General features: G+C 41.4%; 3 protein-coding genes across 6 annotated transcripts; 2 read left to right on the top strand and 1 right to left on the bottom strand.

The window, feature by feature from the left end:
* Positions 1-5680: 5680 nt before the first annotated feature.
* RB195_021914 (uncharacterized protein) lies at positions 5681-6952 on the bottom strand (the record flags this gene model as incomplete). Of its 2 annotated transcripts, none has more annotated exons than XM_064208855.1 (1): positions 5681-6952. In XM_064208855.1, the coding sequence occupies one exon, from the start codon at positions 6950-6952 to the stop codon at positions 5681-5683; it is 1272 nt and encodes a 423-aa protein (XP_064064736.1). The 2 variants fall into 2 exon arrangements, with proteins under 2 accessions (XP_064064736.1, XP_064064737.1); XM_064208856.1 differs by having other exon boundaries at positions 5681-6742.
* Positions 6953-7078: 126 nt separating this feature from the next.
* On the top strand, positions 7079-7810 carry RB195_021913 (uncharacterized protein; the record flags this gene model as incomplete). Its single annotated transcript, XM_064208854.1, has 1 exon — positions 7079-7810. One exon carries the CDS (start codon positions 7079-7081, stop codon positions 7808-7810), a length of 732 nt encoding a protein of 243 aa, XP_064064735.1.
* Positions 7811-18434: 10624 nt separating this feature from the next.
* On the top strand, positions 18435-21860 carry RB195_021912 (uncharacterized protein; the record flags this gene model as incomplete). 3 transcript variants are annotated; one of them, XM_064208852.1, is made up of 9 exons in its annotated part: positions 18435-18463; positions 18615-18642; positions 19048-19146; positions 19204-19308; positions 19524-19686; positions 19747-19845; positions 19914-19993; positions 21580-21673; positions 21802-21860. In XM_064208852.1, the coding sequence occupies 9 exons, from the start codon at positions 18435-18437 to the stop codon at positions 21858-21860; spliced, it is 756 nt and encodes a 251-aa protein (XP_064064732.1). The 3 variants fall into 3 exon arrangements, with proteins under 3 accessions (XP_064064732.1, XP_064064733.1, XP_064064734.1); XM_064208853.1 differs by having other exon boundaries at positions 21738-21826; XM_064208851.1 differs by lacking the exons at positions 18435-18463; positions 18615-18642 and having other exon boundaries at positions 19051-19146; positions 21738-21826.
* Between the last annotated feature and the right edge of the window lie 2388 nt (positions 21861-24248).

The following is a 24248-nucleotide window of genomic DNA, read 5'->3' as shown; positions in this document are numbered from 1 at the left end:
AGATGTCCAGGAGCGAATCGATGCGATCAACCTAGCGCAACACATCGCGAATTCTAACGGTTACATTGGTAATGTAGCACGTAGGCCAGATCTTGATGCGCAGCAAGAATATGCCACACGGGTTGAGTCGAATAAGATCAATTTCTGCCTGCCCTTCATAACCGACGACCTGAGTAAAGCTATACGGGCTAGTCTGGTGAAATGCTGTCTCGAGGACCAAGTGAGAGTTGTGGAAATGCCTCCAACAAATCTCAAAAAACAACTAGTTCGAAACAGAATGTACGACCGCTTCTGTCTCACTCCAGACTGTGTAATATGCCCATTCGGGAAGGAAGGGGACTGCATGGTCTCTAGTGTAGTCTATCTAATTTCGTGCAAAACATGTGGGGACCAATACATTGGCGAAACAGGGCGCCCCCTTTGTGTTCGCATTAAAGAACATCTAAGGGGGATGAAGCAATCGAATGCAGCAACTCCCCTCGGAGTTCACCGCAGACAATGTCATGAAAACGTTCCTTTCTGCACGAGCTGGTTCTGTATCAAGACCTTTGCGGGTTTGATCTACGGGATCATCTGCGGGTCGCATCCTAATTAGTATCAGCGGAGCGATTGCACCACGCGGATATCCGCTAACATCACGGCAACGCGGCTAGTGAGGTAGGCACAACGATTTGGGCTTTTTTGGTTTTTGTTTCCGGGTGTAATATCCTAGGGGATGATGACTTGTTCTGGATGAGGCATTTGAGAGGATATATTGCAAATGTTCTTACTTTCCAGGCTCTGACGAAGGCGACAACGCCGAAACGTTAGCCGTAATAAATTTTGTTAACAATCTTGGCTGTTGCTTAAATTCGACTATCAACAAGTTGCAATCTCTATGCCAAGATTCAAGGAAAGTCGAACTTTCGCACTTCTGAACTTATTCGCAATCTCACAGAAAAAACAGTGTGCACAGAATCTGAGCTTTTTGGTCATTAAATTTGTTAAATTTACTTTTAAACTGTTGTAAACTGCGTAAAATAGAATTCTTCATTTCTTAGAAGTTGTTCCAAATTTCAATCTCTTTTGCAAGAATTTGCTTCAGCCGGGAGTCGAACCTGAGGACATGGAGAATGGTGGTCGTATTAGAGAGGGTCGTGTCCCATCACCACGCTTGACCCTGATTAACAGTTAAAATAATTTTGCACATCTTTTTACCTAGACTTCTTCTAGGGAGTTTGTTGTACGTTCTTCAGTAAGTTTTTACAAACGAACCCAACTCAGGAAACAGAAACGCTTGAGAAAAACATGTCGATCTATGGTACATATCTGTGATAGAACTCCTATTGAAGCTGGCAAAGAATGTTTCCAGGACGATGGCACCGCTATCGAAATTTTGACAAAATATCCTGCTCCTTGCGAATATTCCGGAGAAGTATAAACATATCCCTAAGGAGATCCTTGATAGAGCTTCCGGAGGCGAGAGTAACGTGTGTGGTTATAAATTCCCTTTTGATATCAAAGGCGTATTTCTACTTTTCAGTGGCTGCCCTACGATGCAGAAGTTCCTGTCCCGACGAGTTGTGGGTCTGTGCATAAGTTAGTCAATAGTATTTCTGAGAGAGACCCTAATGTACGACCCAGCACCAGCGAACCGTACGACATTGTGAAAAATATTGTGGAAAGCTAGGTATCACGAAATTGACGATGTTGCGGTCTCTGTGGACAAATATAGCGTTCGAGATGTAGAATGGAAGTATGAGCGTGGCCTTAGTTCTCAGGCTCAGTTCCCAGTCTTTCTGTAAAACGGTGCGGAAAAGGGATAGTCTAAGACAACTTCCGTGCCCATCCAGTACAAACTGCATCATCGGCTACTTGTTATCGGAGGGGGAAATATAACAAAACGGAGATTCAATATTGCTGTCCCTGTTGCAGTACATTACTTCCGTGCTCTCGTGCTGAGAAAAGAAGCGCGAATCATCTGTTGCTTGGACCATGCTAACACAATGTGAAGATTACAGGAAAAGCGAAGACTTGGATAGGTGCTACGTCCTTCGCGAAAATTTAGGGGTTTGTGGGGGAGGAAAGCCTGTTTTTTTCTTAATGACTACTACGATTTCCTAAAAACTTTATTGTAGAATTTATCTCTCCAGTGCTGATTCTATTCCATCCGCCAGAAACTGCATCGGTGTTACCGGGACGGTGTTTTTCACCTTTCTTGGTGTGATTTTCATAAAAATAGGGTGACCGCAGAGATTGCAGAAACGATGGTGCGGCTGGTTCTCATTACTCCAACTGGTGATCATCGATCAGATAAAACGATAAAGTGTCTCGCATTAATCAATCCGCTTGGGATGCGCCCACATATTCCCTTCAATTCAGAATCGTTTGAGGTTTACGAACGTGTAACTGGAAAATACAATGACTTACGGGGGTTAACCGATGTGTCAAATCAGTGTTTTTATCCTCCCAGACAAGTCTGGTACCAATTTATCGACCGCAGAGGGATGGAAGCTTGTTGAGCATTGGTGTAAATTCGAACCTCCGATCGATCGTGCAGGCAGCGGAACCTCTAACCGAATGCGCTACACCTCCCATTGATCAGATACTACCCTGAAATACTGCCTAACGAACACGGTCAATCGTTCAAAACCGCACAAAAACCAAGCTTTTTGGGAGAGGGAGGGCAGTCGTTAGGTACTCACAGCCGATTATGGGGAACGGTAAAGAGGGTTCTGACGGATTCTGTGCCAATTTCTCCAAAACATTACGTGTCCAGTGGATGTGCCGGTGGATACGAGAAACATTTGAGATGAGTTCGCGATCGAGATGCAGACAACAGTCAACAGTTAGATGTCTTCTTTTCTTCTAACCAAAGAGACGCAAACAACTACACAGTTGTAAGGAAATATGTGAAAAAGAGTGACACATGCAGAGATTTTCTTATTGCCTCACATGCCAGAAAGAAAAGGAAGAACAAGAACAAAGCACAACTAGTTTGCAGTTCATCAGAAGCCCATCAAGCAAGTATTTCCTACTGGTTCCCTTACGCATCAATGATATTCTGAGAAGCTATGACAATTAATTTTCGAAGGAAAACGTGATTGATCTGAATCTCAGATCTGACTAGAAGTGCATCCTATGGAGAATTTCTGACGCGATTTCGAAATTTACCGGGGGAATCTAACAAGACTACAAGGGCATCCTACAAGAGCGGAAAACCCGTTAGTATAGAGTTCCATACTTTGCTGGAACTCGGTATATTCGGAAAGCATTTGGAAACTCCTGTTCAAGTAGTCATTCTTATCGGATACCCTTCACATGGCCGGATTGAAGGTAATTTCGTCGTTAAAGGCATCACCCCACGAATCTGAAGTGGTGCAGATTTCAGGTGGAGTATTCGTATACGGGATAGGAGACTATGGAGAGGGGGTGATTCCGTCCATTTCTTCCTAATTGCCGTAAAAAAAAACGGCCCAGAAGATGCGGCGCCGCACAAGCCTTTCGCGCTCCTGTCGAACTCCCTGTAGAAAATAGTGCGCCAAAACACCTGAAGATGTAACTTCCGGGCCGTTTTTTACGGCAGTTAGGAAGAAATGGACGGAATCACCCCCCTCTACCTAGTCTCCCATCCCGTATACGAATACACCACCTGAAATCCGTACCACCTCAGATTCGTGGAGTGATGCCTTTAAGAGGGTAACTCACGAGGAGGTAAAACCGAGCGTCTAAATGTAACAGGGAAAAGGAAGAAATAGTAATAGTTTTGAAACACAGCTGCATTTTTCATGGACAAACAATAAGATTTCGACGGTCTTCTCTATTTCGGCGAACAATGCTATGTCTTTTAAAAAGCGTACGCAGATTATAAGAAAAACAGTAGTAAAAAGTAACATGAAGAAGGAATAATCTAAGGATGGGAAGGAAACGAATGGAACTGCACGTAAACAAATCCTAACCTCAATATAATGCCAATCCTCCTATAAGGATCAAATTTTAACTCATTTCGTACGCTCATTACGCGTTGGTTTTCTGCATCTAACGTCCTTCAATGCTGCTTTAGCTTCTCGTAGTGTGGTTATGCAGAAGAGTGTTGGATATACGACGAAAATGCGGTAATTGTTATTTCACATTATAAACTAAAAGAGCGCAAAAGAACCAGTTTCGCAAACGGAATTGCACATGAAGCCTCATTAGGAGATGAAGAAAGTGGTGAAGTAGGAGCAGGAGGGACCTGTACGCAGACACTTGGAGAATTTCTGACGCGATTTCGAAATTTACCGGGGGAATCTAACAAGACTACAAGGGCATCCTACAAGAACGGAAAAACTGTTAGTATATAATTCCATACTTTGCTAGAATTCGGTAAATTCGGAAAGCATTTGGAAACTCCTGTTGAAATAGTCATTCTTATCGGATACCCTTCATATCGAGTGGCCGGATTGAAGGTAATTTCGCCGTTAAGAGGGTAAATCACGAGGAGGTAAAACCGAGTGTCTAAATGTAACAGGGAAAAGGAGGAAATAGTAATAGTTTTCAAGCACAGCTGCATTTTTCATGGACAAACAATAAGATTTCGACGCTCCTCTCTATTTCGGCGAACAATGGTGTGTCTTTTAAATGCCAATTATAAGAGAAACAGAAGTAAAAAGTAACATGAAGAAGAAATAATCTAAGGATGGATGTCATTGGCAAAGCTATGAACCGCCCATGAAAACCTAATAATGGATGGGAATTTCATAGGAATAAACCTTTGAAAAATTCTTGAAAATTAAGTAAGAATTAGGTTGTTCGACTCGTACATCAGTACAATCGACCTACAACGAATCCGTGTTTCTCAGAATAATAGAAATAACAGGTCCCCTACGATTTTCACATCCTGTGGATTCTGACCAGAAATGTCTATGTCGTAACACACCTAACAAAAACGCTAGCATCACTCGTGGGCCATTTATAACAGTTTGTTGCAACAGGAAAATTAATGCTCAGTTTCTAAAATTTCGTCAGCACTTCAAGAATATCAGAATATTCTAGAATATGATTTGAACTGGTGGATACTGGAGAATTTTTAAGACACAAACATTGTAACTCTGGTACTAACACCAACATCAGTAATTTCCAGGAAAATGAAAATATTATTAAGTAATGTATTCCTTTTTTGGCTTCGGTACTTTAACCGTACCTTTTTTCACAAGTCTTACATTTTCCCTTTCTTCTCTGCAATAAAGACTTAGTTCTGTTACGAGAAATCTACTTCTATACAAACGTTATGTAAGTCTACTGTATTAGCGCCCGAGTATTCGAGTAACAATCTCCAAGTCCTCTCTTCTTGAAACCTCGGCATTTGATAGTGTATTTATGTTTTTCTTGTTATGCCAACGAGGTTTAGGTGAAACTTCTTTATTGGCCTGACGTTTCGACAAACTCGTCTTTTTCAAAGGCCTGAAAATGGTTCGAGGTCTCTGATACCATGCATATCCCACCAAACTCCTCCTCTCTCCTCGCCAACCCCCGATATTGTTCCAAGTACGCCACGCAAGACCTTAAAAGGAAAACAACTGACCAGTTTCACCGACTAGCGGGGTCGGTACACCACCACGTTTTTAAAGATTGTCACCAAGGCGGATGAGATCTACGCACTGTGCAGTATCCTTAAGTACTGGTGTCTGGATAACGTTAAGGAGCTGCATGTGGGGCAATCTTATAGCTCACAGAGTGTTACGAACGGTAAGAGGTCATTGGTAATTGATAAGCACTCATTTTTGTTATTCATGGACGGATTCCTGACGGAAATCCAGAACGCTTCCAAAGCCTTCCTAGCAGATATTTCTTTCTCGTGCGCTAATATCGTACATTTCATTTCAAACTCGTTTCCATCATGCTTATCATTTTTGTGGCGCCCTAATGGTGTTATCGAACTCCCTCGCCTTTTACCAGCCAAATGTTTCTTGATACGCACGTTCAGCATCCTTCCAGTTTCTCCAATATAAATGGCGTTGCACGTTAGGCATTCTATTTGGTAAATAACTCCGATTCTCGTGCAATCACCGGCCTTACCGAATGGACAAACAACGCAACATTCTGACCCGCATTGCCTATCGTAGAATCTATTGCGAACTAACTGTCGCTTGATGTTGTCGTTCGGGATGTTCACCAACACAACATCATCTTGCAGCTGTGCTCGCAAAAGAGTCCGGTGTATAGCAGCAGTTAAGGAGTCAGAGACGAAGGGGATGCACAAAGGAATTCTACCTTCACGTGGGATCCTCACTATGTTGTTCGTAGGTCGAGATTGGGTGTTAGATTTCAACCTCGAGTACCCGTTTGAACTAGCTATGCTTGTGGCTAGTTTTAGTGATTCCTTCCGTTCTCTATCCCCTGTGCACATTGCTGTTGCTGTTTTGACCATATTTCGGATAATTGCCTTTTTCATGCCATTAGGATGGGCTGACTTTGCGTTTATCAGTATGTTTTTCGAGCTTTCCTTGCGATACCATTTCACACTTGCAATGCCATTGTATAGTCTTATTTGAGCCTTCAAATAAGGCAGCCAACCATCTTTTGGTTGTTCTCGAGTGACTTTTATGTACTGCGATCGCTCATTCAGAATTCTAAAGCATTCGTTCATTTCGGATTGCGTTGATGTTATAATGAAGCAATCGTCGATATAACGGCAGTACATCTGTGGAAGACGTTCTATCACTGGTTGTTCTATTCTGCTCATAAAGCAAACGGCAAGAACTGGAGCAAGCCTTTGGCCCATAGCAGGTCCTCTTATTTGAGAGAAATATTTTCCTGACCATTTAAAAATATTGCACTGGAGGCATTCGTTGATCAGGATCATTATGCGTTGATTGCTTAGACCAAAGGTTTCTAAACTACTGCCGTGTCTATCTAGCATTTCAGATAACGCGTGTAACGCCTGTTTGTTTTGAATGTTTGTGTACAAAGACGTCACGTCAAATGACTCCATGACACAATTTTGTTTGAATCTGGCATCTTTGAGACGTTCAAGGAATTGTGAACTGCTTGATAGATGAGAAGACACTTTTGGACAAAAAACATACTGATAAACGCAAAGTCAGCCCATCCTAATGGCATGAAAAAGGCAATTATCCGAAATATGGTCAAAACAGCAACAGCAATGTGCACAGGGGATAGAGAACGGAAGGAATCACTAAAACTAGCCACAAGCATAGCTAGTTCAAACGGGTACTCGAGGTTGAAATCTAACACCCAATCTCGACCTACGAACAACATAGTGAGGATCCCACGTGAAGGTAGAATTCCTTTGTGCATCCCCTTCGTCTCTGACTCCTTAACTGCTGCTATACACCGGACTCTTTTGCGAGCACAGCTGCAAGATGATGTTGTGTTGGTGAACATCCCGAACGACAACATCAAGCGACAGTTAGTTCGCAATAGATTCTACGATAGGCAATGCGGGTCAGAATGTTGCGTTGTTTGTCCATTCGGTAAGGCCGGTGATTGCACGAGAATCGGAGTTATTTACCAAATAGAATGCCTAACGTGCAACGCCATTTATATTGGAGAAACTGGAAGGATGCTGAACGTGCGTATCAAGAAACATTTGGCTGGTAAAAGGCGAGGGAGTTCGATAACACCATTAGGGCGCCACAAAAATGATAAGCATGATGGAAACGAGTTTGAAATGAAATGTACGATATTAGCGCACGAGAAAGAAATATCTGCTAGGAAGGCTTTGGAAGCGTTCTGGATTTCCGTCAGGAATCCGTCCATGAATAACAAAAATGAGTGCTTATCAATTACCAATGACCTCTTACCGTTCGTAACACTCTGTGAGCTATAAGATTGCCCCACATGCAGCTCCTTAACGTTATCCAGACACCAGTACTTAAGGATACTGCACAGTGCGTAGATCTCATCCGCCTTGGTGACAATCTTTAAAAACGTGGTGGTGTACCGACCCCGCTAGTCGGTGAAACTGGTCAGTTGTTTTCCTTTTAAGGTCTTGCGTGGCGTACTTGGAACAATATCGGGGGTTGGCGAGGAGAGAGGAGGAGTTTGGTGGGATATGCATGGTATCAGAGACCTCGAACCATTTTCAGGCCTTTGAAAAAGACGAGTTTGTCGAAACGTCAGGCCAATAAAGAAGTTTCACCTAAACCTCGTTGGCATAACAAAAAAAAACATAAATACAGTATTCGAGTAACAGTAACCGAATTTCAAATTTCTTTTCGATTAGAGCAAACTTCAGCTATACTCGGCTACTCTTTTTGCTTCATCCTAATAAAAATGAAGGAAAAACCAATCGAAGAGCAATGTAGCAATCCTCTTGTACTTCCGACTGTGGTCATAAAGGCAGCATACCGCGACTCTGACGTGGTGAAGGAAACCGCGGGAACATCTAGAGTTAGGCTTGTAGATTGCAGGATCAAGGGCGGGAGTCCACCCTCACCCTGATCGTTGAAGAGACGGCGAGGAAGACGAGGTTTTCTTAAGACGATTTCAGTTGCATGCCCCGCATCCAAGTGCAATCGTTCCAAGATTAGCGATATGTTCTCGCCAGTCTGTTCAAGTAAAACCAATGAACCGGCTGCTAAAGTGACTGGGAAGTGTGCACAGAGGTGCGTTCTAGCGTACCTCGTACTACTAAAGGTGTTGAAACGCCGTTTTTTTACGCTACGGTTTGCGTGGTGAGCGGAACCACCCCGGATACCGCTGTATAGAAAACTATCTCTACCTTTTTCAGCGGATTCCTTCACCACGTCAGATTCGCGGTATGCTGCCTTTAAGACCACAGTCGGAAGTACAACAAGATTACTACATTGCTCTTCTATTGGTTTTTCCTTCATTTTTATCGGGATGAAGCAAAAAGAGTGGCCGAGTATAGCTAAAATTTGCGCTAATCGAAAAGAAATTTGAAATTCGGTTGCTGAGGATGTCGAATACTCGGGCGCTAATACAGTAGACTTACATAACATTTGTATAGAAGTAGATTTCTCGCAACAGAACTAGATCTCAATTCTAGAGACCGTGGTTTTCATTTTCGTGACTTTATGGACCTATACGTATATGGAAGAATTTGTTTAGATCAAGAACTATGGTCTAATTCAAAAAAGTACCTCGGCGTCTTTTTCACCTGTGAAGTTTTGCTGAAGACTACTTAGACTGCGTCAGATAACATCCTCCCACTAAGGCCAAGAGACCGTGGTATCAAATCCTTACTCGAATGCAGAAGAGGAAAAAGCAAAAGCAAGAGCAGAAGCAAAAGAAGGCGGTCTTATCTTTCGCAGTAGCTTTCCTGGCTTAACTCATTGATGTTTCAGAGTGTACTTTTGCGGTCTTTTCAAACTAATTCATGTTAACAGATGAGTATTCAGCTGCAAACTGCTTGCTTCTATTTAAGCAGGTAAGTAGCTATAAAATGGGTTGCGAGGGTCCCACAGCGTCGGACTCGTTCGCCGGCGTCAGATAGCTATAGAATGGGTTGCGACGGCTCCCACGGCGTGGGATTGGAGTTCAATAACGTCGTGTGCATGTCGCGAAAGGTAAATGGGACGTTGCAGCCGTTTCATAGCCGTGACCACTGGGTGCCTTGGTTTTCACTTTTATGACTCCTCCGCGTGTCTATTTCATGCCTTCCCCAGAAAATGGAAGTATGCATGCAAACGGCTGCTTAAATAGTAGCGAACAGTTTGCATAATCTGACGTAGAACTTATCTTATCAGTAGGAACTTTATCAGTAGGATGATATCTTTCACGTCATTTTATGCTGCTAGAACATCATTCTTTGATAATTGTTGTGAGGGGTCGAAACAGGAGGAAAACCCATAATTCGAATAATGCTTTTGAGTTTTCTCTATGATATATTGGTGGGAAATGTTTGAAGCTGACGTTTTAGTGTGCTCCAACTGTAGAACTGACGCGTTCGGAAAGAAAACTATGGAATCTTTCGCCTTTATTTAAAATAAAAGAGATGAAGGGAGATTGTTAGAGAAACACAGGTCTAATTTCACAGAAAACGGCACTGATATTAATTTTCGTCGATCAGTGAGGGATAGCGAAGCGAACTCCACAGAAAGTCTTTTGCCTGACGTTCAGACTGGTAAATGAATAAATAAAAAATATATTAGACACAGGCAAACAGAAAATTGTGTTTGCTTGAGACTACATACATTTGGAACGCAGTGAGTCGTTCCGTATGTTGACGAGGTGGAACAATCGAAACATAGTCGTTGTAACCAAATAACACTTCTTTTTCTGAATATTACAGAAAAAAAATCACTCTAATTTCATGTAACAGCGCTCAACAACCATTGATTAGAACAATTGTAAAAATAAAGTGACTCTAAACTTTGAAGTTCCTGGAAATACATAAAAGAAAACTCTGCAAGGCTCCGAGCCGCAGAAACTAACCGGACCATATAAATAAACCGTTAAACTGGAAATAGCCAAAGCTATACACATCTTTATCTGCCTAGTTCCATTTCAAAGAAAATTTTGATGATGGAATAGATTAAAATTTCTGTGGAGGCGCTCTCCGCGAGCTGCCAAATATCCGAGGAAAAGCAACAGGGGGGCAAACAGTGGAGAAAGTATGTTCCTAATAACGTCACCGGTTATTCTTTGACGGAGATTTGTGTGGTAAAATGCCGTCAATGTAAGTGAAAGCAAAATCTGGACTGACGTTGAATATTCTAAATTCATCATGTAGAAACATCCAAAACACTACTGAAAGAAAGAAGAAACAGAGAAGAAATGGTATTATTCCGTCCTAAATTAAAAAAAAAAATTGTGAGTATAGAAAAAAACAGTCTACTCGAGTTACTTTTTTGTTATCACTAGGTCTAGAAAAACTGTCGATTCAAGTTAAAGAAAATTTGTTCTACGTGGAGCAAGTGTGGAGGCATTTCTCTAAACTCGAAATAAAATTATCGACATTCATGTTGCAGTATCAGCCCTAACAGAAATTATAAAATAATAATGGCGCTATACACCGTTGCTATCAGCTAATTGCACTAAAAATTAATTATTTGCAACATTTCAAGTAAAATGGAAGACGAAAGTGAAAGAAAAGTAGTCATGGCTCGAATTCTTCTAAATTTTGTCAGGGTAATCCCTTTTAACCGAGGTGAAACAAGCGGTGAAAGTTTTCCGCAGAAAACCTTAAGAGTCTTGTGTAGCACTGTTCTGGTGTTGGCTGTTCTTGTTTAGGTTTTTGAGAGAATAACGGGTTTCAATTTCTTTTCTTGTGAAATATCTTGCAAAATCACACCAGAGAGGCTTAAAAACCTGGTCGAGATCATATAAACTGATTGTCCGTAGGCCAATAGAATTTATTTATTTCCCGTTTCCTGTATATTACATCTCCTCCAGCAAATATAGTACGAAAAGTATCCCTTTTTCGGAGAAATTTCAAAAGAAAAGGTGCCATTAATGATGCGAATCATCCGGTAAAATGACAAAATGTGAAATGTGTCCTTCTTCACGAGAAATACGAATCTCTCCTTACCTATATACTAAAAATTACGGAAGATTTCCACTTTTCTCGCCAGCCGTTCGTAACAGGTACAACTCGAATCTGTCAAATATGCAGTGCACCATGAAACATGAAGTGACTACACTTAAAACGGCGCGAATTTCAGGCGTCAGCGGACTTTCATTCTGGCGGAGTCTTTGGCCGATTTCCAGTTCTAAACGATAGTTGAAAACTATAACCGAGGACAGAGCTAATCTGTCCAAAATACACAGCAGCAATGAGACGGGAAAAAATTAAAAAATGAACTAGGCAAATTTCGTTTTTCTCCAGTATTTTTTAGAAAACAATGTTCTTATAGACTTTAAGACAATTGCCAGTTCCTAAGATATAAAGCCAACATAATAATCCAGGTGATGATCGGTTGTGTTTAGTTGCCACTGCCACTGCTTTGGTTGTGGTAGTTGACGGCATCAACAAAGTGATTTTATATATATATATATATATATATATATATATATATATATATAAAATCACTTTGTTGTTATTTCTGACTGACGCTTCAGTCGAACGATTAAAGTTATGAAATACTATCCGTTTGAGAACTCGGAATATCACAACACGGCAATTTCCAAAACGTTTCAAGAAAAGAATTAAACATCTCATACTTTTACGTTCACAACTGTTTAATAAAAAGAAGAAGTAATTTCATATGAAACGAAGGTCTTTATGAACTACAAGCTGTAAATTTTGACTTTTGACCTCTCGCAGTGGAAACGTGACTGGTAAAAAGTTAAAATTAAATAATAAAAGGATTAAGAAAAAGCTATAAATGATTTCCTAAAAACGTGCATATACACGGACGCTCCTTTAATATTCATTCTACGAACCATCCGAAAATTGAATTCTTAGTCGCTTTTTTTCCTTTACTCGAATCCTGTTTCTAGAGATTTTACGTAATCCCGCGGAAGTACGTTGTCGTCTGACCGGTGGGCCTTCTGGGCCCTTCTGAAAGGGCCGCATTCTAGTGAGATCGGTCGAAGATCAGTGATGTCTTCCCTCCAGCCTATTCAGGAAAAACCGAGGAATAGGCTGTCATTTTTCTGTTTTATTTATTCATTTATTTTTATCGTTCCTTGACAGAAACGGACACAACACAACGGTTATTCATGAATTACCGACTGTCGCTATGTATTTCTGGTGATTTGGACTCTCTTCGGTAGCTCTTAGCCTTTTCTCCGCTTTGTTCTGGCAGGCTTTAAGATACCACGAGGGCCATGCACCCGTTGGTCAAATGCGTAGAGTGAGCGCTGAATCATTGGCAATAACTCGTTTCGCTACGCTGAAGTCCCGGACACCGTCGACTTGAAGGCATTACCCTACGAATCTGAGGTGGTACGGATTTCCGATGGAGTATTCGTATACGGGATCGTAGATTATGGAGAGATGCGTGATTCCGTCCATTTCTTCCTAATTGCCGTAAAAAACGGCCCGGAAGATACGGCTTCGAGCGTTCCGGCGCACTATTTTCCACCTGGAGTTCGATTGGAGCGCGCCAGCCCTGTGCACGGGCTGCATCTTCCGGGCCGTTTCTATGGCAATTAGGAAGAAATGGACGGAATCACCCCCTTTCCATAATTTATTATCCCGTATACGAATACTCCATTTGAAATCCGTACGACCTCAGATTCGTGGGGTGATGCCTTTAAGAAATGGTCTGGAGTGATATATTTGTGGATCATTGTTCTCTACAGCGACTATTACTCCGACGGAAAAAGAACAAATTGCTCTTAAAAAGCATTCTTTTTCAAATTTTTCCGACAGTTTCTCTCCGTACTCGGAAATGTTAGATCTTGATCGTACAGCTGGATTTTCCAAAAAGAAGAGTTTGTGAACGATCTGGTTAAAAGAAAGAAGAAGAACACTTTTGACGTCGTAATGCCTACCTATTTTCTTAAGCCTTAAGGTGTGTAATGTTCATGCAGCACTACAATTATAGCGTTGAATTCTTTCCTCTTGATTTCCTGCTTCAGCAACTTTTTATCAAAATCGTCATCACCATTTATTCACGCTTCAACGAGATTTTCAGATTGAGTAGAAGATGCTCGCTCACGGCAGTTATACTGTTTACTACTGTTACAATTACAATTATGCACTACATTTTACTTTCAATTTCAATTTACAACTATACTACGCACACAGTACTTTTCTGGATGACGTAAGTTTTCGATTTCTGTTTGCTAAACATTGTAAAATTACTTGTTAGACGTGTGTTTTCTCTATTCGCTAAAAACTGTCAGTTCAGTTCTCAGTTACCGATATTTACTGGGAACTTCATACGGAGATCCCAGACAATTGTAATCGAGGACACAGCCAGTCGCCCAAAATTCATAACGGAGGTGAAACGGGAAAAAATTCACACGAGAATAATTTCGTCTTTTTCCTCGATATTCTGTAGGAACCACTGCTCTCGTACACTTCAAGGGAGTTAAAAGTTTACGAGAGATACAGCCAATGGTATAATAATGGTAAGAATACTAATAATATTCTGAAATTCACGAGGAGATACTTATTTGAGTGTTGAAACGTCAGGTCGGTGATGCAGTGATTCTCGTTCTGTAGCGACGTTCTCGGATGTTCGTTTTTGCAACTTATGAAACTAAATGCAATTATTGAAGTTGACTTTATCTCTTAGGAATTATTCATTATCTTAAAATCTACGAGAACAGCGGATACTGTAAAGTACTGGGAAAAAGTCGAAATTTGCGAATTTAAGGTTTGTGAATTTTTTCCCGTCTCACTGCTGTAATGTATTTTTGGCAACATCTTCCAGTTGATTCAGGTCATCTCTACAACGGAACAAAACACTGAGAATAACTAGTTCTTCCTTTGTTGCTCAACATCAACCGCAAATCAAAAGATGTGTTACCACTAAAGTACTGCGAGACATCGACTATTTCCGGCATTTTCTGAAGTGAAGAGCCGCTCTGCCCGCAGTTGTTGGAGGTTCTCAAAGGCACATGGCTGTTATTCTGACAGTGAAAGTAGTAGACAGCGAAGCAGAAATGGAGATTTCTCCGCATTCAAATAAAACATTATCGGCCGGAGGTTCATCAGGTCTAGCTTTGTTCTTATTGACACTCCTGATTGCCAACATCGAAAGTTTTCTTAGGGGAAGAAGTGCGCAGTTGCACTCGTGCAACCTCGGTAGAGCCTCCAAAATGGAACAATCGAGCTCTCGGCAAGAGCAAGAAATGATCCACGACGACTTCTGTTGGTATCTACTGTCTACTATCTCCTACTGTAGCTCTCGTTGTCGGGGCCTACTTCCTTTTAAATCCTTACCCGGAGAATAAAGGGTTTTGTGAGACTATTGAAGAAGACACGTCCAAACAAATGCAGTTCTGACCTCATTCACATCTGCTTCATTAAAGTGTTCTTTTGAGATGAAGATAAGTTCGAGAAAAATGTTAAGAAGTTGGATAGTAACCAAAAACGAAAGATTTGCTTTCGTCTCCTCATATATTTTCAGCACAGTTTGAGAAAACAAAAGTAGAAATTTCCAAAAATGCGATCTTTCTTGGATGCTTTCATGGATGATGATTTCCTAGATTATTAGAGTAGTTCTCTCCAGAAATGGAACGATTGATCAGCTTCAACCCCAATTCTTCCATTTCTCCCCATGATGTTTTCTGGTTGCCTCTGTTTTTACCGGAATAACCTTCAAAAGTGGTGAGAGTTGATGGGAGGAAGAGACTTCTTACCTGAAACAGGACAGAGAAGCAGAAATAATAGAGGTGTGATCGCGGATCGGGAGCTCGAGTGGTCCAATCTCAAAGGCAGGACCTCTTAAAAAGCAGCGTGTCACGGATGTTGAGTTCCCAGTGGAACAACGTGGAGTTTGGGTTGTGGATTACGAGCACCATGTTAGATCCTTAGTTTTAGTTTAAAAAAAACGAAATTTTTGGGTAGGCGAAGCACTGATTGAGCTAAGGGATTTGTTTATTTATTTCACTCAATGCCTTCCAAACCGAATCCTAGTCAAAAAGAATTCGGGAGAATTATCGAAAGGGTGGAGCTTAACCAAACAATAGCGGAGAGATGGACTTTGAAGAGTTTGACTTTCAGTGCAGTAAAGGTGGGAAAATGTGCGAAAAAAAAAGAAAAAAAGAGTTGTCCCGTCAGCATACATCCTTCCTAATCTGGATTCGCTACTAGGTGGTGTCAAGTGCTGGCACAAAAATCATCCGAACGCTAGGCGTTCACAACTGTTCAATCAGCCCAAACAACATCAGAATAGTTGCGTTTATTCTTAAACAAAAAGATGTGGTTGTATTCGAAAAGTAGATCTTTATAAACTACAAGCTGTAAATTTTGACTTCTAACCTATTGCAATGGAAACGTGACTGGTAAGAAAGTTAAAATAGATTAATAAAAGGACCAGGACTAGGCTATAAATGGTTTCCTAAAAACGTGCATATACACGGACGCTATATTAATATTCATTCTGCAAACCATCCGAAATTTGAATTGTTAGTCCCTTTTTTCCTTTACTCGAATCCTGTTTCTAGAGATTTTACGTAATCCCGCGGAAGTACGTTGTCCTAGAACGAGGGTACGACTTCTTCCCTTGATTCTGACTGGTGGGCCTTCTGCGTCCTTCTGTAAGCGCCGCATTCTAGTGTGATCGGTCGAAGATCAGTGGTGTCTTCTCGCCAGCCTATTCAGGAAAAATCAAGGAATAAGCTGTTATTTTTCCGTTTTATTTATTCATTTATTTTATCGTTCCTTCGCAGAAACGGACATAACACATTGGTCATACATGAATTACCGACTTGACGAATCAATACTAATGGAATCTTGTATGTCATCCTGATTGTCAGGGTTTATCAAGTTGTTCTGTTCGTTACGAACAGCTGTAAAGTGTGCGAGAACAATACCTCCTTTACAATACTGGGGCGAAAGACAAAATTTGCAAAATTCAATTTCCTGAATTTTTTCCCGTCTCACTGTCGCTATGTATTTCCGGCGATGTGGACTCTCTTCGGTAGCTCTTAGCCTTTTCTCCGCTCTATTCTGGCAGGCTTTAAGATACCACGAGAGCCATGCACCCGTTGGTCAAATGCGTAGCGGGAGCGCAGAATCACTGGCAATAACTTGTTTCGCTGCGCCGAAGTCCCGGACACCGTCGACTTGAAGGCATCACCATACGAATCTGAGGTGGTACTTCAAGTAGTATTCGTATACGGGATCGTAGATTATGGAGAGATAGGTGATTCCTTCCATTTCTTTCTAATTACCGTAAAAAACGGCCCGGAAGATACGGCTTCGAGCGTTTGGCGCGCTCCAGTCGAACTTTCTGTAGAAAATAGTGCACCAGAACGCCCGAAGCAGTATCTTCCGGGCCGTTTTTTACGGCAATTAAGAAAAAATGGACGGAATCACCCACCTCTCCATAATCTACGATCCCGTATACAAATACTCGACCGGAAATCCCTACCAGATTGACGCCTTTAAGTAAATACGATGGTTTGTTTACGAGTAAATACGACAAATGACCTAATAAATGTTGTAAAGGCAATGAAATAAAGCAAATCTCTCAAAATCCACGCAACTACCCAGAAATTTTGATGTTTTTAAAAAATCAACTTAGTACTACGACTAGAAAATCTTTCTGTTACAAATTTGTATGTGATCGTTTGTATATAACATAAACTGAACTAATCAGAGGTGACCTCGTATTGAGAGACCGTAGGAGGCAACGTTATTACCTCCATGGCTCACACGTTGCTTCTATACTCGTGAACCAATTCAGTATATTGAAGATCCACCTTATTATTAAGATACCCGATGTGTATTGGAAGGGTGTGAGGTGACAGACTGGTGAAAATGGGTGGAGCAGCACGATGTAGCTCTTTTGCCAAAACGATCAGAGATCGATACTTGACAAAGTTGGCTTTTTTACAGTCTGTGCAAAGGAGTTGGGCGAACATGTTTCTTACACATCAAATACGAATTTTCATAATATCACTAAAAGAAAAGAATTTTGACGTCATTGCTCCGCCAAAAAGCATCTACAACTAGAAGTGGGCTGCAGTTAGTGCAAAGTAGAGTACACGGGTTGCTGAATAACGATGTTTGCAGAAAATTTCTTGGATTACAATTTTATTCAGTTGTAAAGACGGGCAATGTCTGTATTTGAGCCATTTAGCCGTTTCAAAATTTCCTAAATCTTGTTGAGAGAATTGATTAATTTTTTCTTCTATTTTTTTGATTCTCCTCCCTAGCTCTAGAGAGAAGCAGAACATCTACGGAGGAAACAAATGCGGCTGAGAGGCGAAATGAGAAATGATTTCCTTGATGCTCGATCAAGAAATGCGGACGAATTTTTTGGTCGCACTACCGTAGTCACGCAACAAGAGCGGAAAAATTCGGATTTTTGACGGTACGTCAAAATAGACTAGAGAAAATGAGAGGATGGGATGGGTCATTTTTGAGAGGACCGTGTACCAACTGCACTCTTGACCTTGTCCATCGCAATCTAAAATCAGCAAACCATTCGTCATATTCTTTCTCGGACTTTGATGCAGGCTCCTGTAACTTGGAAATCACAGTGAAATCACGAGGGATCAGCAGGTTAGCAGCTGCCATTTAGGCTCTTATGCGAATAAGTGGCGGATGGTTGATTCGGTCCTGTATACGTCGATTTCCGAAATATTTCGCCACCGAACTTCAACCAAGAAGAAGGTATAACGGTTTTTAAACGACTTTCTTACCTGTTTGTCCTATCTGTCCTGGCTTTCAGACAAAGGCCTAGGAATCCACTACCACTAGTCTTGATGAAAATTGGCAATTGGTCAATTGAAGTGATTGTGCAAATTAGCGTAATTACTTATTCAACGAACCCTGCTTAGTGGCTGAGACCCCAAGAAACCTGCCTAGGTAGCCATTACGACCAGCTTATGGGTGTTTCCCCGGCTCCTTATTTCCTCCTATGGTGAATCGTAAGTTCTGGGATAGTGAGTGAGTTTCCTAGCGATGCAAAAGTTCGAATGTTGCGACCGTCTCCGTGCTTTCATTCTCTATTTCCAAAGCTATATTTCCAGATGATGAGGTTATAAGAAGGCTTATGGGTGAAGTTCTAATTCCGTAAGATTGTCACCTGTCATGCCAGATTTTCTCGCACTTCATCTTCTTATACGGTCAGTTCCAACGACATCAATTGTAACTCTCTTGCAGTACGCGTTGTAGAACAGCGCTGCTCGAAAGATTGCGAGTGGAATTTCAAGTGTCCCCCCAAGTCCCTTCTCACTTCGTGTAGATTCCCTGACGTTAAAATTGCGAAATGTCATCTTTGTTGAGATTTAATTCAATGCTACTCAAAGGGTTGCACTGGCAGTCGCATTGCGACGTCCTGGCTCGCTCCTAGGCCTACCGTATGTGCAGAGCTGTTACGAAATTGAGAGCTTTCTCGTAACCGTTCAAGCTGGCGGCGAGCCAAAAACCCGCAGCTTGACTGGTCGCAGAGCTGTTTTAGTGGATTTAAATACGAGTGGATTATGGTGTTTTTTCTTGGCTGTCATTTTTCTTCTGTAAACTGCACTTAGGTGATGGCTGAGAAGCTGAAGGAGTATATGAAGGAACTGGATGACCTTCCTCCACTCATTCAAAAGAATACCGAAGAACTTCGTAGGCTTGATGAAGAAGTATGTTCAAGAAGCATGTTCTTGATTGTCGTTGGTGGATTTGTTTTGTTCGTCCAGGTGGAGAGGATAATGAGCATGGCTCAAGCACGTGCTGTGAAGCTTGTGAATAATTTGAAGAGAACCCCAATGAAGCTGCAAGTAGAATGGTACAAAGAGATGCAGGTTTGTCTATGTGTTCTTCGATCGATTCCCCTCTGAGTTCATGGAATATCGGTTTATGTCAGAGTTCATCCCTCGCACTCACGTAGTCGGATTGCTTCTGTTCCTTTTATTTTCGTTCACTCTTAAGCGTGGCGATTTTTTCAAAGTCTGCAACAGAAAAAGCCATAATTTCCAGTTCTATTTCTTTATCATTCTTTATCATCGCGTATTTTCAGGGAATGTATGCAGTGGTGGATAAGTTAAATGAGAGGAAGGTGAAACTTGCTGACGAAATGTATAATGCTGTTGATATGCGCATCAGAGAGATGGACAAAATGATGCTTGAGTTCCAAGAACTTCGGGTCAGGAAGCACAACGAGACTCATGCTACCAACGCAGGTCTGCTATTTCTCCCGGATTTTTCTCGTCCTTTCCGATTAGTGTCTTGTAATTGTCTAGGCCAGCCTACTTCGAATACTCAGAACCGTCAGAGATCAAAATCTACGGCTGATCCAGTGAGGAAGGCGAATAAACTAGGGGTTACTCGTCCGAAAAGGGGTGATCGTCTTTCTTATTTACTTTGAGAAGTACTTTCTATGAATTGCGAATTGCAGCATCATTTATAGGTGCTTTCAAGCCGTCGACGATAACTGCTGCGGATATGCCTGTTGGTGACAACGAACCCAACTATCGTATCTCTCACCAGGTTTGCAAAGGCCTACATCGGCGCTTTAAATATTGAACGTACATTTCCAACGCTTGATGGTGAAAAGGTAGTTGGGTGGGAGGGAACAAATACTGCTCTGATCGAACTGTATTACAAACTGCATTTGCAGCACACAACTGCAGTTCATCACTGGAAGTGAAGAGCTCAGTCAGGGCCCTAAAACCTAACCATTAGTCTTAGATGATCTACGTCATCTAGGCTAAAGCTACTAAGAGAAAAAAGGAAGATACAGCAGGAACTAGCGATGCTTCAACTTTACCAATTTCTCAAAATAGGCATACTGGAAGCAAATAGCTAAGTCATATCAAGTGGTACTTTCAACGAAGAAAGGGAAGCGAAAATGGCTGGGGAGATGGTTTCTTCGCAGTCCACATTTGACAGTTAACGATTTTTGTGCGCTAAGACTGATTTTTTTTTTGCGCTGTTGATGTGTGGCATACATTTCATTTAACTAAAGGCATACGACAATGAAGACTGAGCTGAAGTCTCCATGGAAGAATTAGATTATTATTATTAGAATGAATGAAATGAGCGATGTCTTTTTTTTTTGGATGAACAGAACAGAGCTCCTTCATCAAGGTGGTTGTCGACTTATCGAATTCGTATGCAGTCGGCGTAAAACATACTGTAACAGACTAACACGACGATTCCTTGGCAAAGGTGTGCACTGAGCTCTCTCCAGTATGCGGGGAACTACCCCCTCTTTTCTTTTTGTCCTTTCTGTTTTTTTTTTCATTTGTTCGTATATAGTGCGTGGCTGAGACTATATAATGTTAGTGAAGCCCTTCTCCATTAGTTTCGTCGTTTGTTTTAAGTCCTGGAGAGCCTCCAAGTTATGAGATTGTACTGGATTAGATTTCTTCACAATTGTAATCCAAGAAAGCCTTTTCTTTGGTTTAATATTTCCTCCTGATTCCAACGTACCCAATCAATGACTTTGGTTTCACCATTCTACTTGTTGCTTCATTGGGGTTCTCTTCAAATTATTCACTTGCTTGACAGCACGTGCTTGAGCCATGCTGACCATTGACTTCGGTTTTGAGGGATTGTAAATCTGTCTCACTTTTTGTGGAACTGTGCAACTGTAATTATCCTTCTTCCGGGACGGATTTTGTGATTCTACTATGACTGCTATCATCGCAATGAAAGCTATCATGCACAATCACACAGAAGATCTGTGGCAGAGATCCTATTCGTCAAGTCAGGATCTTAAAAGGCGTCCTAGGAATAAAACAAGCAATAAAAACGAAGATAGAGAAATTACGAAAGAAAAGCTAAAACAGAAGAGTTGTGGTGAGTTTCATGCATAATTTAGAGAAAACTCGGCACGTATCCTCACCGAGGAAACATCGCGTCAACTTTCTAAATGAAGTTAACTTCGTTAACTCGTAGTTCTTACGTCGGCTGTATATTTTGTTGTCAGAAAGTTGTGATGTTTACATTTTAGAAAAGCGGTTCTAAGGTTTAACTCTATCATTGTTGGTTTTTCGGTAAAGCATAATCAAAAAGTGAACTGTGGAGGTAACAGCTGAAGCATAAAACTTACAATTATGGTTAGTGTTTAGGTACCTTCAGGGCAAATGGTTGCCTGCGATGAACCGGAATGTAAAATTGAGATGTCTCAGTTTCAGTGCGCCTGTGTAGCATCTTCTCCCGTTGGTACGTGAACTGAATGTTTCCAGAGCTTTGAAATCTTCTTGCATTTGTCTTTTGACTTGTTTAGATCTTCCTACATGTAGATTGACAAATACTGTAACATTTTCTCCACCGTTTCGCGCTTGTTTTAGAGAAGAAATCCAGCGGCAAGCGTAAGGGAGCAGCAAGAAAGAAGAAGATTAAGTCGTAATAAATGTTTCTCTTTTACTCTGTTTATTCTCAGCGATCTTGTTGTTCGATTCAGTGAGGAGTTGGTAAATTTTAATGTTTTCCGTATTACATGTAGTCCGCTGTGTGTTCAGTTTAGTCTTTATTAATCCACTAACATATATCTTAATTCTCAGTTTTGAATGTATACCAGAGTTAATTTCTATATATTATGAAGTATGATTAGCGATTGTACTATGACTCGAAATATTCAGTACGTTGGCGGTGGCTGACTCCGACCTTTTCCTCTTCTCGACGACATCTTTTGGATTAGAAATCAGCTATGTATGCAGGTATTTAAGGGAGCAAAGCGCCTCTAGTACTTTCTATTCATTGAACGCAGACAACAGCGAGCAGTGTCATATTCCTAAGATATACACAGATACGGGAACCACGATGGCTTATTCATTTACTAGAAGGTGTGGAGATTGGAAGGTGGAGGCTATGAGAAACAGTTGACGAAGACACTTGTTTAGGGGATTTCGAACCAATGGGTTTTCGTGTTCTTCAGTAGATATGGATTCGCACGAGTCTCATTAGTAATAGCGTGGCTTTATGAAAACGGATTTATTTGTGTAGGAAGAAATTCGAAGCGCTTAAAGTCGATGGAGCAAGTGGGACAGTTCCTCTCACAGAAGGAGATGAAACAGAAACGGTTCCGTGTGAACATAGGAGACCTTTTGAAATAATGACTTCTTGACTTAATCAACAGGCTGGTAATATTGCCTGATGCGGTTGCTCGCATCTTTCTCAAGATGTGTCATCCTTGAACACAGCTCTGTCCAAAACTGCTCGATCTATAGCACAAGGTGGCGCAGAATCCATCCATGCGTCACTGCTCCATAGCCTGCGATTCTTGGCGTCTCGGATGAACTGCTTATCGATGCCGAGTGATACGAGTGCCTCAAAAGCATCACCCCAGGAATCTGGAGTGGTACGGATTTCCGGTCGAGTATTCGTATACGGGATCGTAGATTATGGAGAGGTGGGTGATTCCATCCATTTCTTCCTAATTGCCTATTTTCTACAGAAAGTTCGACTGGAGCGCGCCAAACGCTCGAAGCCGTATCTTCCGGGCCGTTTTTTACGGTAATTAGAAAGAAATGGAAGGAATCACCTATCTCTCCATAATCTACGATCCCGTATACGAATACTACTTGAAGTACCACCTCAGATTCGTATGGTGATGCCTTCAAGTCGACGGTGTCCGGGACTTCGGCGCAGCGAAACAAGTTATTGCCAGTGATTCTGCGCTCCCGCTACGCATTTGACCAACGGGTGCATGGCTCTCGTGGTATCTTAAAGCCTGCCAGAATAGAGCGGAGAAAAGGCTAAGAGCTACCGAAGAGAGTCCACATCGCCGGAAATACATAGCGACAGTGAGACGGGAAAAAATTCAGGAAATTGAATTTTGCAAATTTTGTCTTTCGCCCCAGTATTGTAAAGGAGGTATTGTTCTCGCACACTTTACAGCTGTTCGTAACGAACAGAACAACTTGATAAACCCTGACAATCAGGATGACATACAAGATTCCATTAGTATTGATTCGTCAAGTCGGTAATTCATGTATGACCAATGTGTTATGTCCGTTTCTGCGAAGGAACGATAAAATAAATGAATAAATAAAACGGAAAAATAACAGCTTATTCCTTGATTTTTCCTGAATAGGCTGGCGAGAAGACACCACTGATCTTCGACCGATCACACTAGAATGCGGCGCTTACAGAAGGACGCAGAAGGCCCACCAGTCAGAATCAAGGGAAGAAGTCGTACCCTCGTTCTAGGACAACGTACTTCCGCGGGATTACGTAAAATCTCTAGAAACAGGATTCGAGTAAAGGAAAAAAGGGACTAACAATTCAAATTTCGGATGGTTTGCAGAATGAATATTAATATAGCGTCCGTGTATATGCACGTTTTTAGGAAACCATTTATAGCCTAGTCCTGGTCCTTTTATTAATCTATTTTAACTTTCTTACCAGTCACGTTTCCATTGCAATAGGTTAGAAGTCAAAATTTACAGCTTGTAGTTTATAAAGATCTACTTTTCGAATACAACCACATCTTTTTGTTTAAGAATAAACGCAACTATTCTGATGTTGTTTGGGCTGATTGAACAGTTGTGAACGCCTAGCGTTCGGATGATTTTTGTGCCAGCACTTGACACCACCTAGTAGCGAATCCAGATTAGGAAGGATGTATGCTGACGGGACAACTCTTTTTTTCTTTTTTTTCGCACATTTTCCCACCTTTACTGCACTGAAAGTCAAACTCTTCAAAGTCCATCTCTCCGCTATTGTTTGGTTAAGCTCCACCCTTTCGATAATTCTCCCGAATTCTTTTTGACTAGGATTCGGTTTGGAAGGCATT

This window comes from Necator americanus, chromosome X (genome assembly GCF_031761385.1).
Source record: "Necator americanus strain Aroian chromosome X, whole genome shotgun sequence".
NCBI classification, from domain to species: Eukaryota; Metazoa; Nematoda; class Chromadorea; order Rhabditida; family Ancylostomatidae; genus Necator; species Necator americanus.
Note: the sequence above shows the minus strand (reverse complement) of the source record. Positions and strands in the feature narration are given on the sequence as shown.